This window comes from Mustela nigripes, chromosome 4 (genome assembly GCF_022355385.1).
Source record: "Mustela nigripes isolate SB6536 chromosome 4, MUSNIG.SB6536, whole genome shotgun sequence".
NCBI lineage: Eukaryota > Metazoa > Chordata > Mammalia > Carnivora > Mustelidae > Mustela > Mustela nigripes.
The window spans coordinates 135,912,872-135,926,199 of NC_081560.1; the positions used below are offsets into that span (position 1 = coordinate 135,912,872).

Sequence of the window (13,328 nt, forward strand, 5' to 3'; positions counted from 1 at the left end):
CTGACCCCACTAACCACGAGCTCCTCCCCACAGACACCTGGCCCCTGAGCATAAGAAGCTGCTTTCACTTAAGACCATTGATTCAACTGGAAATGAGACTTTGGACCAGGCTAGCAACCGAAAAATGGGTCATGCTATTTTTTTTTTTTAAGTTACGATGTAAAGTCAGTTTATAACAGGAAATAAATAAATGTTTATTTAAACATTAAAGCAATAAAAAATGTTGAAACAAAGCAAAAAGCACCCATAAGTTCATGCTAGCACAGTGTTTGCCTTTGTGCTCGTTCATCTGCTCAAGTGGGTTGGAATTGTTTACCTCACTGAGTGTGCATTGTCTTCACTGGAGAATGAGGCAGAACGAACCCAAAATCCGAGAGGAGTCGCTGATGTTGAGGAGCCCCAGAAAGGCGGCCATTCTGGTGGTGCTGGAGTCTCAGTCCACAGCGACCCCTGGGGGCCTGTGTCCATGATGTCTGTCCAGCAGGCAGTTGGAATTCTGGTAATGACTCTAAGCTTTGGGTTCACATTCTGGCTCTGCCACTTAGGTTGTGAGCTTGGGCTAGACGTCTGACCCCTCCCAGCCTTTACTTGCTCACCTGTAAAATGGGGATCACATAGGGTTGAGGGAGTTAAAAATAAAATGATGCATCTGAAGGACTTAGCTAGAATGCACGGAGGCTCCGTGAATGTTGGTTGATGGTAAAATAAAATAAAAGCTTTTGATATTCTAGTAATTCGTCTTCCCGAGAGGAGGAGCAGCCTTGTACCAAATTCAGTTTTTTAACTGAGCACCATGGAGATTAGGGTTCTGATGGGAACCCTAAGAAAACTCTAAACCGTGGTGCCTGGTGGGCCCAGTCAGTAGAGCATGCGACTCTTGATTTCAGGGTTGTGAGTTGGAGCCCTACACTGGGTGTAGAGATTACTTAAAAATAAAATCTTTAAAAAAAAACCCCAAATAAACAAAAAAGCCCTCTAAATAGATTTGAACACCCCACAAAATCAGGGTCAGAATTTCCTACCGATCTGTGATACCTGCTTCTTGGCATTCTCCCTTGGTCTGTTTCCTTTGGGCCATAGAAACAATTTAAAACCAGTGGCATCATATCATAATATTCATACAATGGGATATAATTCGGTCCCAGAAATGGATGCGGTACTGACACATGCCACCACATGTACAAAGCTTGAAAACATCAGCTATAGAAGGTGAAAGAAGCCATCTACAATAGACTAGCTCTTGTATGCGTCCATTGACACAAAATGTCCCGAGTAGGAGGATCTAGAGAGACACATAGTAGATTTGTGATTGTTGGTGGATGAGAGGGGTTGCCAGGAAGTGGGGAGTGATGGCTCATGGGTACAGAGTGCCTATCTGGGATGCCGAAAATGTCCTAAAATTAGGTAGTGGTGATGGTTGTGCAACTCTGTATATACACTAGAAAACCACTGGGTTCTACACTAAAATGGATGAATTGTAACAAATGAATTAAAATAAGAACCTTAAAAAAAATAAGATGAGTTGTATGCTATATGAATAATTTCTCAACAAAGCTGTAAGCTAAGAAGCCAACTGGCCAGCAGTGTCACTGCTCTGTGCTTAAAGACCAATGAGCAGGGCTACCTTGAGTGAGGGAATGATTGGGTCACCATCCCCTATAACCAAGCATCTGCTGAGTATTTGTTGATCTTTCCTGGGTGCCATGGGTAAGATGCAAACAAGCCCAAGTTGTGGTTTTTTTCCATCAAGGAACTTGAGAGCGAGGTTAAGAATGGGGAAAATTCACTTGGAGAATTCTTTGGTTATTGATTCCTTACCACCCTCCTGAGTTGAAGTATTTGTTGAGCTCTTACTGTATATCAAACACCATTCTGAGTTCCAGAAATAGAGTGGTGTGTCAGAGCTGACAAATTGATGGAATCAAATACAAGATTTACAAAAAAGAGGCTTTTTAATTCTTCCTAACCATTACCTTAAAAATTGAGAAGAAGAAAGCTCAAGAGACACAGAAACACCAAAACAATCTTGAAAAAGAAGAACAAAGTTAGAACACTTTCACTTCCTCGTTTCAAATTTTATTACAAAGTAACATTAATCAAGACCCTGTGGTACCGGCATAAGGATGGCCGTGGATCAGAATTGAGAGTTCAGGGTATCAATTATATATCAAAATTGGGGGAGGTGGGCAGAATTGAGAGTTCAGAAACCCATACCTGTATGGTCACTTGATTTTTGACAAAGGTGCCAGGACTGTTCAATGAAGGAAAGAGCTGTCTTGCAGCAAATGTACTGGGATAACTGGATATCCACACATAAACGAACTAGGTTGGACCCCTACCTCACACCATAAAGAAAAATCAACTCGGAAAGGATCAAACACTGATGTGTAAGAACTAAAACTATAAAACTCCTGGCAGGAATCGTAGGTGAGGATCTCTGTGACCCTGGATTTGGCAATGGCCTCTAAGATATGGCCCCAAAGGCACAGACAACAAAGGAAAAGCAACAGATATATTGTACTTCATCAAAACGGAACACTTTCATGCTTTAAAAGTCACCATCAAGAAAGCGAAAAGCCAATCCATGGAATGAGAGAAAATATTTATAAGTCCTATATCTGATAGGGACTTAGGTCTAGAACGTGAAGGACTCTTACAACTCAACACTCCAAAGACAACCCAGTTTTTAAAACAAGCTGGGTATCTGAATAGACATTTCTCCAAAGAAGGTAAAAAAACGGCCAAGAGACACATGAAAAGGTGCTCATTGTCATTAGCCACAGAAATGCGAACCAAACTAAAGTAAGTTGGTGATGAGAATTGAGGAAGTGACAGATTGGAACCTTTTCGTATCATGGGTGGGATGGACAGTGGAACGGCTGCTCAGACACTGATGACAGTGCTTCAGAAAGTTCAGTGTGAGTTACCCCTGGACAGCAGTCCTATTTCTAGGTATAGACCCAAGAGAAATAGACACAGGGCACACACGAACTTGTACAGAAATGTTCATTGTGGTGTTATTCTTGACAGCCAGAGGTAGAAACCACCCAGATATTACATCCGCAGACAAATGGGTAAATGCAATGGGCTATTATTTGGCCGTATGGAGATGACATACTGACCAATACACCAGGATGCTGGCCACGGGTGGCCACATGCTGTGTGATGCCACTCATACAGATGGTCCAGAATGGACACCGCTGTGGAGATGGAGAGCAGATTAATGGTTGCTTAGAGCAGGGGGGAGAAGAGGGTGCTTGTTTGAGAGGGAGACAGTTAAAAAGTCCAGGACTTCTTTTTGGAAGTGATGAAAGCACTCTAAAACTGGTCTGTAGCCCTGGTCGCATCACAGATGATGCGACAAACTACGGAATTACACACTTCAAGCGGGTGACTTGTCTGGTGCTTTAGATCTCAATGATGCCGTTATCGAAAAACAATGTTAAAGATGCTTCCCTAGGAAGATGAGATCCCAAGCAGACTTATGTCTATGCTGCTGTAGGATTGGGGACTTTGGGGACTATCGGGGCTCTGGGTGGCGGGGGGGGGGGGGGCTGTCACCCCTGGCCCGATACCCACTGGATCAGTTGAGGATGTCACATCAGTAGTAAAATTCACAGATTTTCGCCATGCTTCTGGAAGCATGTGAGAATTACCAGCGGAAAGAGGGTAAGGAATGTTAGATGGTGGCTGGATGGTTTGGGACCCTTCCCACGGCCGCCTTCCTTGCTGCCATCTGGTGGCCCTGGGTTGCGTACAGTGCCATCATCTGTGTCCCACTGAAGCACGCCTCCGTCAGGGCCCACATCAGACCTGAAGGCTGCAACCATGTCAGGCCATTTCCTCCTACGTGACCAAGAGAGACTTCTGTTACAAGCCTTCCCTGGGTAGAGACAACACCTTCCCCGGCAGGTGTCTGGATGGATAGGCAGTGAGGTAATGACTTACAGTGGATTCTACCAGCCACCTTCAGGAGGTGGGACACTCCGACACAGGCTACAGAATGAACTTTGAGACATTATGCAAAGTGAGGGAAGCCAGACACACAAGGCCAAGTATTGTGTGATTCCACTCCTGCAATCAGGCATCCTGATCCATGCTGACAGCAAGCCGAGAGGCAGTGACCAGGGGCTAGGGGAGGAGCAGGGAATGGTTCTAGAGTTTTCTAGGGAGAAGTTCTGGAGATGGATGGTGGTGGTGATGCAGGCACAACATTGTACTTATCACTGCTTAAAGATGGTTCCAGTGGTGAATTTTATGTTATATAGATTTTACCACAATTTATCCCCTATCCCTCTTCCCACGGGTAGTGAGTGGGGGTGTGTTAGGAACTCAAGGCATGGGACCGACCTCAGGTATGGGGTGTTCTTGGAGTTGAAATGCTCTTTTTATCTTATGGCTAATGGTGCTGCCTGGGGGAAGGGGTTGGGCCTTAGAGAAAGCCCAGAGGGTGGGCCTCTGAATGGAATTTGGCCCTCGCCTTCCCCTGCTTGGAGCTGGCCCGCACGTGTCAGGCTGGGGAGGTTTCCCTGGCGTGTTTTCCGGGGAGGCAGTGGTTGGGTGAGGTTTACATGAGAGAAGCAGGCCAGCTGGGCCCTGTCAAGAGGCGGGCAGTGTGTGGGGCCTTCCCGTCACATGTGACCCTGATGTGATCCCTGTTGTCTCCCTAAACAGAAAAGGGAGATTTCATCGCCCTGGATCTTGGCGGGTCTTCCTTTCGAATTCTGAGGGTGCAAGTGAATCATGAGCAAAACCAGAATGTTCACATGGAGTCCGAGATTTATGACACCCCGGAGAACATCGTGCACGGCAGCGGAAGCCAGGTGGGTCCCTGCTCCCTTCTGATTGGCCCCAATGGGCTCCTGCCTCCGGGAACCCGCCCCCCCAAGCTCTGGTGTCTGAGCCCCTGGAAGGAGTCCCTCATAGATTCCCGCGGAGAGGGGCAGCTGGGTGGAAAGGTGTGACCACTGAAAGAGAGCCCACCATCTGGGAAAATTGGCAGGTGGGAGGGGAGTGCCGGGAAGAGGGTGCCCGGCAGCTCTGTGGGTAAATGCATTCATTTCCTAAGGATCCTGGGGTTGGCCCCCTGGGGCAGGTTTCGCAGAGCGCCTGGGTGAAAGCAGCTCTTTAGGTCATTGGCCTCCTCATCCACCTCATTTGGGGCCCAGGCCTCATGTCACCTTGTGGGGCCACAGCAATGTGAGCTCGTGGCCCCAGGGCTGGTCAAGGGCTCCTGGCTACCGGATTGAATGGCCTCCTGTGAGTCCTTGGTTCAGAAAGGCACCACCTCCTTTCCTCACATCTGATGCCTGAGGCCCGTCCCCTTGGTGGAGCACCCCTGGGAGGGCTGTCTTCCAGAGCTGGCCAAGGGGCTGCCGGCACCATCGGAAGGGCTTGTTGCCCTTCCCCATCTCTCTGGCTGTGGTGAGCGGTGGGGCCCTTGCTTCCAGATCATGGCTTCCAGTTTGCCTGTGTGCTGTTTGCCCGCCACGCGTGGGGTTTGCTCCTCCCGCCCTCTCATAGCTGCTCCGGCCCCTCTGGTCTGGAGCTCGCCTCCCGTCATGGCTGCTGCCCCCGAGTCATGGCTGCTGCCCCGGATATGTATTCAGAGCTCGCCAACTGTTTGCTTTAGGAAGGGTGTGTTCCCGTAAAGGTTCATGACTAAGTTCTCCAGAAAACTCATTTGTTCTAAGCTGGACTTTGAGATGAGACCCAGGAGCCTTCTCCTCTTGGCTCTACTTTGTTTCTAAGTTAATGTGGGTGGGTCCGGAGCCAGCACTCTGCCGGTTCCGTGGTTTTTGTTTGTTGGTTGGTTGGTTTTTATTTTTATTTATTTATTTTTTTTCTGTTCTGAGAGAAAAGGGCTAATCCTAGCCTTTCACGTGCTCCTGGGGGCTTGGGTTCAGAGCTTATCCGACTGGGTTGCAGGCAGCATTGAAGAGGACACTGTCTCCAGCACAGATGAGTGTGTCACTCACTGGATGGCTCTGCCTGGAGGTTCCCCTGCTTATCCCCGCACTGCTGGGCTGCAGAAACCGGCCCATCTGTCCGATGGTGCGCGAGGCCTGCCAGCTGCTGGATCTCCCAGTCCAGCCTGGCGACTGCTGCCTTGTCCTTGCACGGGACCAGCAGCCTCCAGGTGGCAGCCTGCTCTTCCCACCTGGCAGCGAGTACTGACCTGTCACTGTCTGTTCCAACTGGCCTTGGGTTGAGCCACCTTGCTGCCTTTGCCCTCAGGACTGTCCCCTGTGCTGAGATGGTCCTGTATACTTCGGCTTCACCTTTTAGGAGCAGGGTCTGTAAATTAAGGGGGTGCCCCCAACAGGGGCCCACCTGGCTGTATATTCACTTCCACAGTGACGACTACTTCCTGCGCCCCCCATGACGTCCTCTGTCCCAGCCTCTGTCTCCATCTTCTCAGCTCCAGGGTCACTGTTTCCTGCTGTCTGCTTCTGCCCCGTCCCCTTCCAAGCAGTCTGCAAAGAGAAGGTGATGAGGATGGCGATAAGGGGAACGATGCTGTGTTATTATTGCAGTACTTCACGGAGCTCTGTGTGCGCCCTCCGCTCGCCGCCCGTCCCATTTTACAGATGAGAAAACAGAGGCGCAGATGTTAAGCACCCGCCTGCTGGGTCACACAGCTCAGAAGTGGTGGAGCTGGGAGTTGCACCCACGTAGTCTGGGCCCGGTTAGTAGGGTTTCAGCAACGTGGACCACTCTGAGCCTGGGTCTGGTCTTTTTGTCTTTAAACCTTTTGGTTGGCGAGGAAATGTGAGGGCTGTGGAGGAGAGTCCAGGGGCTGAGGAAGAGGGTGGGCAGTTGAAAGTAGGGATGAGACAGGAAACTCTGCTTCAGAAGTTTGGTTTGAGGTTAGACACAAGTATCAGAGGCCATTTTTCTGACAGACCTGTAGAATCCCGGCAGGAGGCCAAGGGCCCCACGTGCCTGTGAAGCAGCAGAGTCTCAGACTGAACAGCCCTGAATTCACGGGGTGGTGGTCTCATCTTCTGAAACATACAGGAATTTTAAATAGATTTTTAAACCTTTTACTTGGAATGGTATTAAACTTATGGAGAAGTTTTAAGATAAGCACCAGGAGCCTCCAGTATATACCCTCATCCACATTCCCCAACCGTTAACTATTTGCTTTATCTTCCCCCCTCTTTACACACACATACACACACACACACACATACACACACTATCCCAAAAAGTTCAGTTCATCTTTCAGCTTTAATAATCTAAATCACTTATTTAGTTTGGGAAATTTTGAATAATATTTAAATTTTTGTTTTCATCATTTTTACCCTTTTCAATGGGGAGAAACTGACTCTCTGGGGTTTTTTAAAATAATGATTGCATTGTTTGGAAAGAAAAAAATCGTGCTTTTTAGACACAAGAAGTTTGAGCCCAGCGAGGCAGACTAGCTTCCCTCCCTGGTCGGTCACAGGCTTAGGTTAGTGTGGTGGTGGCTTCCGGTCTCTTTGAGCAGGCTGGGAGCTCCCGGCTGTGGGCATTTCCTTCTTAACAGAGCGCTGCGGGGTAGCTGTGTTTGGCTTGGATCTGGAAGCGCTACAGAGCCTCATCCGTGGGAATCCGTTTCTGCAGCCTGCCGTCTCCCTGTTTCTTCCTGCCTGGGCCTTCCTTCCACCCTCCTCCTGCCCTGGGGGCCATCTCTTGGGAGGGTCACAGCAGGGCATGGGGCTTGTGAGAGCAGATGACCTGGGGCTCGCTGACGGACTTAGTAATGGCTTTATGTGACTTAGAAATGTAGGTCGCTGGAGACTTAGCCGGGCTCCTCCAGGGAAGGTGGTCATGTGTCTCTTCATTCAGAGTCACCGGCTGCAGCCACAGTCTGAGTAATGGTGATTCAGGGACAGAGGCTCTTAAATCAAAATTGGCGGGTTTTCCATTACCCCCACAGGAAATTCAGACTGTAGAGCTGGGTCAGAAACTTCTGAGGAAAGTTGGGGATAGGAACGATGACTTCCGGCCCCCTCTTGAGGATATCCCTGCAAGGAAAGCTTTCCGGGAAGAGAGCCTTGTCTGGGAACATGGGCTGGGATTGCTTCCTGTGACCACGTGGTTGGCCCTGCCAACACTGCCTTCTTCTGGCCTTCTGGAAGCTCCGTGACTTTGTCAGTCCCATACATAAAGGAGGTCTAGTGTTACTAGAATTTTTGGAATTTGCACAGACCGAGGTAGATATAGATAAAGATCCAGATCCATGTGAAAAAGGCAGGGTTACCTAAACTGGCTTGGTTGCCAAAAGAGCATATATATGCTTTGATTACATTAATAGAGGTATAGAGCCAAGGAAAAGGGAAAGTCTTAGTTGAACTAAGCTCTCCTGTGTTCAGAACACATATGAAACATTATATTCAATTCTGGATACATTTTAGAGATGAGGGGAAGTATTAAGAGAGATCCAAAAAGGTTGCCTTAGAGGTGGTGAGCCTTCCCAGGCAATGGGCCACGGAGAAGGTGAATTTAAATTGAAATCCACTGAATGCAACAAGAATGACTAGTTTACAGGCACACGACAGTGTGGATGTTTCTCCCACACATAATGTGGAGGGAGAGAAGGCGGACACCGAAGAGCGCACCCTCCTTGCATTTATGCGTAGTAGACAGTTGGCAGAGCGAATCCAGAGCGCTAGACCTCACAGTGACCGCTGAGAGCCCCTGTGGGGTTAGGCGGTGGCAGTTACCACCGGGGGTGCGAGGGAGGAGTCTGGGCATTGGCAGAGCTGGGTTTCTCGTCATGGGTGCTGGCAACACAGGCAGGTGGGCTGGGGAGAAGCCAGTGAACGCTGTGCTTTGGCTGTGTGCACTTTTCTGTGCGTGTGTATCCGACTTCAGTAAAAAGTAAAAATAAGACAGTCTGAAGATTGTGAAATCATGCCAGTGGGCTAGAGGCTCTGGAATGGCCCATAGAATTTTTGGAATTTGCACAGACCGAGGTAGATATAGATAAAGATCCAGATCCAGAGAAGGGACCAGACACCTCGCCACCCCTGGGCTGATAGAGACCCTCTGCTCCGCTGTTATGGAGGGCTGGGGGGATTTTCTAGTACTTTAAAATTTCCTCAGCACCCAGTGGCTAGTTCTAATTGAAGGGTTGAATGGCTTCCTGCGCTGTGCCGTCTTGCAGGGAAGTCTCTCTTTAAGGGACTCTCTCTAGCATTCACACCCAGCCTGGCTTTCCCGGTAGGGCTGCGGGGTGCTGTAGGGGTGCTGCAGGGCGCCGTGGGAATGGGCAGCCGTTATGGCCGCGCTCTTTTCTGTGTGTGCAAAGGGAAGTGTTTACATTTTTCCCCCAAATGTGGGCTCCCCTCTCTCCCTCCTTACAGCTCTCTTGTGCTTCCTCCAGCTTTTTGATCATGTGGCTGAGTGCCTGGGAGACTTCATGGAGAAAAAAAAAATCAAGGACAAGAAATTACCTGTGGGATTCACATTTTCCTTCCCTTGTCGGCAGTCCAGAATAGACGAGGTAAGCACACTCTGGGCTTGGTGGGCCCCGGAGGAGCCCCAGAGTGGGAAAGTCAATGAGCCCCCGTTCCCAACTCTTTCTCCCCTTTTGCTCTCCTGGACAGATGGCCCGCCTATCTTGTATTTCTCAAGAAACATTTGTAGGAATTAACGTGAGATCGTGTTACTGTGTTTGTCTTTCAATTACTTAGGGATTTCCATATTTCTGGAGACGGGGTAGGTGTGGACATTTATAAAATCCAAGCAAGTGAAAGAAAAGACAGTAGGTTTGGTGGAAGTGGTGAGAGGCGGGCAAACCTTTTGTCAGGGTTGTGCAATGTGGAGTTTACCTGGAGGCTGTCCCGGGAATGGGGAGTCTGGTCAGGATCCCATGTCTCAGGTGCCCGGGCTGCACCCGAGCAGCTCATGTCCAAAGCTTTGCACATGAGCAGCTCCATCCCCAGAGAAGCCCTTTGTGACCTCCGTCTGGGTCCTCGTGCCCATGGTGTTGTGGGTCATTGTTGATTCATTCACCTGCTCAGCAGGGAGGGACTCAGACAAACCCCAGGGCACCACTGTGCCTCGGATGGCACGCACGGAGACAGAATGAGTAGATGCGACATGAGAGACAGAAAACACACACAGCGACCTGTGAACAAGCCTCTCATAATAGGGACCCTGAGAGTTCATGTTACCGAGGGGCCGTCAGGTACCAGGGTCTCTGTTCGAACGTGCACCCCACAGTGAACATGGTATCTTCAAACACGCCCAGTTTACAGATGAGGACACTGAGGCTGGCAGGGGTCAGGAACCTGCCCAGGATCACCCATCTGGGAAGCAGCAGAGCCCAGACTCACTCTGGGCGGTTTGGCTCCCGGGCCGGTGCTCCTAACCAGTCTGCTTCCCTGCAGGAGAGTAGTGTTGGTGCATATGGCCCCCTCCACGCTTCTGGGCAGCTCCCCTGTGTGTCTTTATTGGTAGGGTAAGCGTCCTGTCTTGGCCACTGCTTCATGCCCTCGGAGCCCTTCTGTCTGTGCCCTTTGTATCATCACATCATGTTGGAGCAGGAGGGGGCTTGAGGGCTTAGTAGGGCAAACCAATCAGTGCCCAGTTGGAAAACCAGACCTCCCAAGGTCACAGGGCTTATTAATGGCAGACCTAGGGCCAGAATCCCAGACATTCCTGTCACCCGTTCCTTCCCCCTCCCCCCATTGAAGACCTCTGGGACACTGCTGTCCCCATCCCCATTAGGACTGCTTTGGCCTATCCAGACTCTCTGGTGTCTGGCTTGTAACACCTCCAAGGTGTTTGGATCACTTTGGCCTCCATAGTATCTTCTTGAACCTTTCTCAAGGCCTGTTCTTGGTACTAAGTTTTCCTTGGCCTCTAAGAGCAGAGACGTGACAATCACATCCCCCTGGGAAAAGGGGGGCAGAGACTGCTCGACCTAGCTCCGTCGTCAGGGACACTGCCTACGTGCCATCCCCGGATGGCTGGGCTAGGCCCTGGGAGAGGACAGGGAGCAGATGGGGCCCGCCCCACAGAAGCTGCCATCTTCTGGGGAGGAAGGCATTGCAGAAGGGGGAGAGAATATCCTCAGAGGCAGGAGAGCCCCCCAGGGCAGGGAAGATGTGTCTGTTAGAGGGGCTTTGTGAGCAGAGAGGTGAGAGGGGCCCCCCCTCCCAGGCCTTGACCCCCATCCGAGGAGGGCTTCCTAGGCTGGGCTGCACTGCCTGCTGGGAAGCCGGTGAGACTAATTACCCATGGGCGGGGAGGATGCTATGCACAGCACACTCTTCAGGGCTGCCTGGAACCTTCTGGATTCTCCAGATCTAAACCAGCTGCCTTATTCCCCAGATGAGCAAAGTGATCCTCAGAGGAATCCAGGGAGCTGCCCACAAGGATGTGGGCAGAGGTGTGAGAATGGGACTGGTCTCCTGACTTGCAACTCCATATTCTTTCCACAACATACTCTCTGAGGCTTTTGCAGGTTGGGGTTGAGGGGAAGAAGACAGGGTCTAGGGGTTTCTGGAATGCCTGGCTTAGGAGCAGGCTGCTGCTGAACAAAGAGCCACAGAGAACCACATCTCCTAAGCACCGCCCCGTTCTGTGTGGCTTTCACTGTGAGCGGGGGCGGGCTGCGTGTGGACAAGCACCCACCCCTGTGGCACTTCAGAGGCCCACGGGGCCTGAACCACAGCTCTTTCCTACCCTGCCGCACATGTGGGCATATTTCTCCATTCAGAGAAAAAATAGTTAAGTATAACATTTATTTTTTTCGACTCTTTGATTTAAAAAAAATACAAAAGCAATTATATAATGCTATTTATATAGATAATATAAAGATGTAAAGCAAAGACTAAAATTCCTACCCTTCCCGATTCTCAAGTGAGTGACCATTGGCTGTCTAGTCTTGTTGATAAGTCTCCATTAATACACAAACAGAGATGGGGCCTATTGGACCCATTAGTGGAGTTGCTGCTTACAAATGGGGGTTAAATTCCAAAGTTAGGGAAGAGGCACAAGTCATATGCGCTGGGTATTATCCTTATGTCTCTAGCACCTGGCTCTAGAAGTTCAGTAGCCAAGAATTCTCCTGACATTTTGTTTCTCTTCCCCATTTGGCTCTGCCTGTCTTCCCTCCGGGCTCTGGGAGCTGGGCTCTGGCTTGCCAGCATGGAGGGGGATCAGGTAGTAACAGGATTTCTCTTGTTCTCTTTTTACTTGAAGTCTGGCTGTGTAATCGACATCCAGGCAGATTTGCACGCTGGATTCTAGCCTGAGCCGCACGGTTTCTTTCCGTGGCATCCCCCAGAGAGATCCGTCCTGCCAGTGGGTGGACAGGAGACGGGACGGAGTCTGGCTCTGTGGTTACCCGCTGTGATCTGGAGGGAGCCGCCTGTCCTCTCTGGGCCTCTGCTTTCTCACGGCCCTTGAGCGGCCTCCTCAGGGACCTGGGGCTTCTGCAGGACTCCCAGCCCTCATCCAACCCCCACCGGCTCTCCTTCGCAGGGCATCCTGATCACCTGGACAAAGAAATTTAAAGCGAGCGGCGTGGAGGGAATGGATGTGGTGAAGCTGCTTAACAAAGCCATCAAGAAGCGCGGGGTAACTCTTCTCTGGGCCACCTGTCCCGGCTGTGTGGAGGTGGGGCGGTGTGGGGAGGAGGCTGGGGTCTGGAACAGACCAGGCCCTTCCTGGAGGCAGTTGGGCATGGCCGGAGGCATCACGCTAGGTGTCCTGAAGGCAGATGAACAGGGAGAGTCCACAGCCCGGAAGGTCAGGGTGGTTCAAAGTGGGGTTCCCAGAAGCGCTGCATGGAGTTCCTGAACCCCATGAGGGGCGGGAGCTGCCTCCTCCTGACTGGGGTGCTGGGCTGTGTGGAGGCAGCTGACACATGCGGGGGTCGCCTGCGTGGCTGGAACAAGGGCCGTCAGCACGGGGCTGTAGTGCGTGGTTTGCGGAGGGCTATGCCTCTGCTCGGAAGAGAGTCTTAATCCGGGTAATGAAGGTGACCGTGCGGTTTCTGTGCTGGAACCACTGCACTCTCATCCGGTTGGTCTGGGGGCCAGCAGTCAGGAGCAGCGGTACACCCCATTGCAGGAGCAGTGCTGGCTCCGAACACGGGGGCTCACTGGCCGTGCCCTCTTGGAAACATCAGTGATCTCTGCTCCCATGTGAGAGTGGACAGAGACAGCCCCATTCTGTGTCCCCAGGACTACGACGCCAACATTGTGGCCGTGGTGAATGATACAGTAGGGACCATGATGACCTGTGGCTATGATGACCAGCAGTGTGAAGTTGGCCTCATCATCGGTAACGTCACCCCTTTCCTCATGCCCTCCCTCAGCCGGGGT

General features: G+C 50.8%; 1 protein-coding gene across 2 annotated transcripts in view; it reads left to right on the plus strand.

Moving 5' to 3' along the window:
* Window positions 1–13,328, plus strand: part of HK1 (hexokinase 1) — a 61,792-nt gene that overhangs the window by 24,599 nt on the left and 23,865 nt on the right. For both annotated transcript variants that reach the window (XM_059397611.1, XM_059397610.1), the window contains exons 3-6: window positions 4,675–4,823; window positions 9,374–9,493; window positions 12,484–12,579; window positions 13,188–13,287. In XM_059397611.1, coding sequence (XP_059253594.1) covers window positions 4,675–4,823; window positions 9,374–9,493; window positions 12,484–12,579; window positions 13,188–13,287 — 465 coding nt within the window. The remainder of the gene's footprint in view (window positions 1–4,674; window positions 4,824–9,373; window positions 9,494–12,483; window positions 12,580–13,187; window positions 13,288–13,328) is intronic.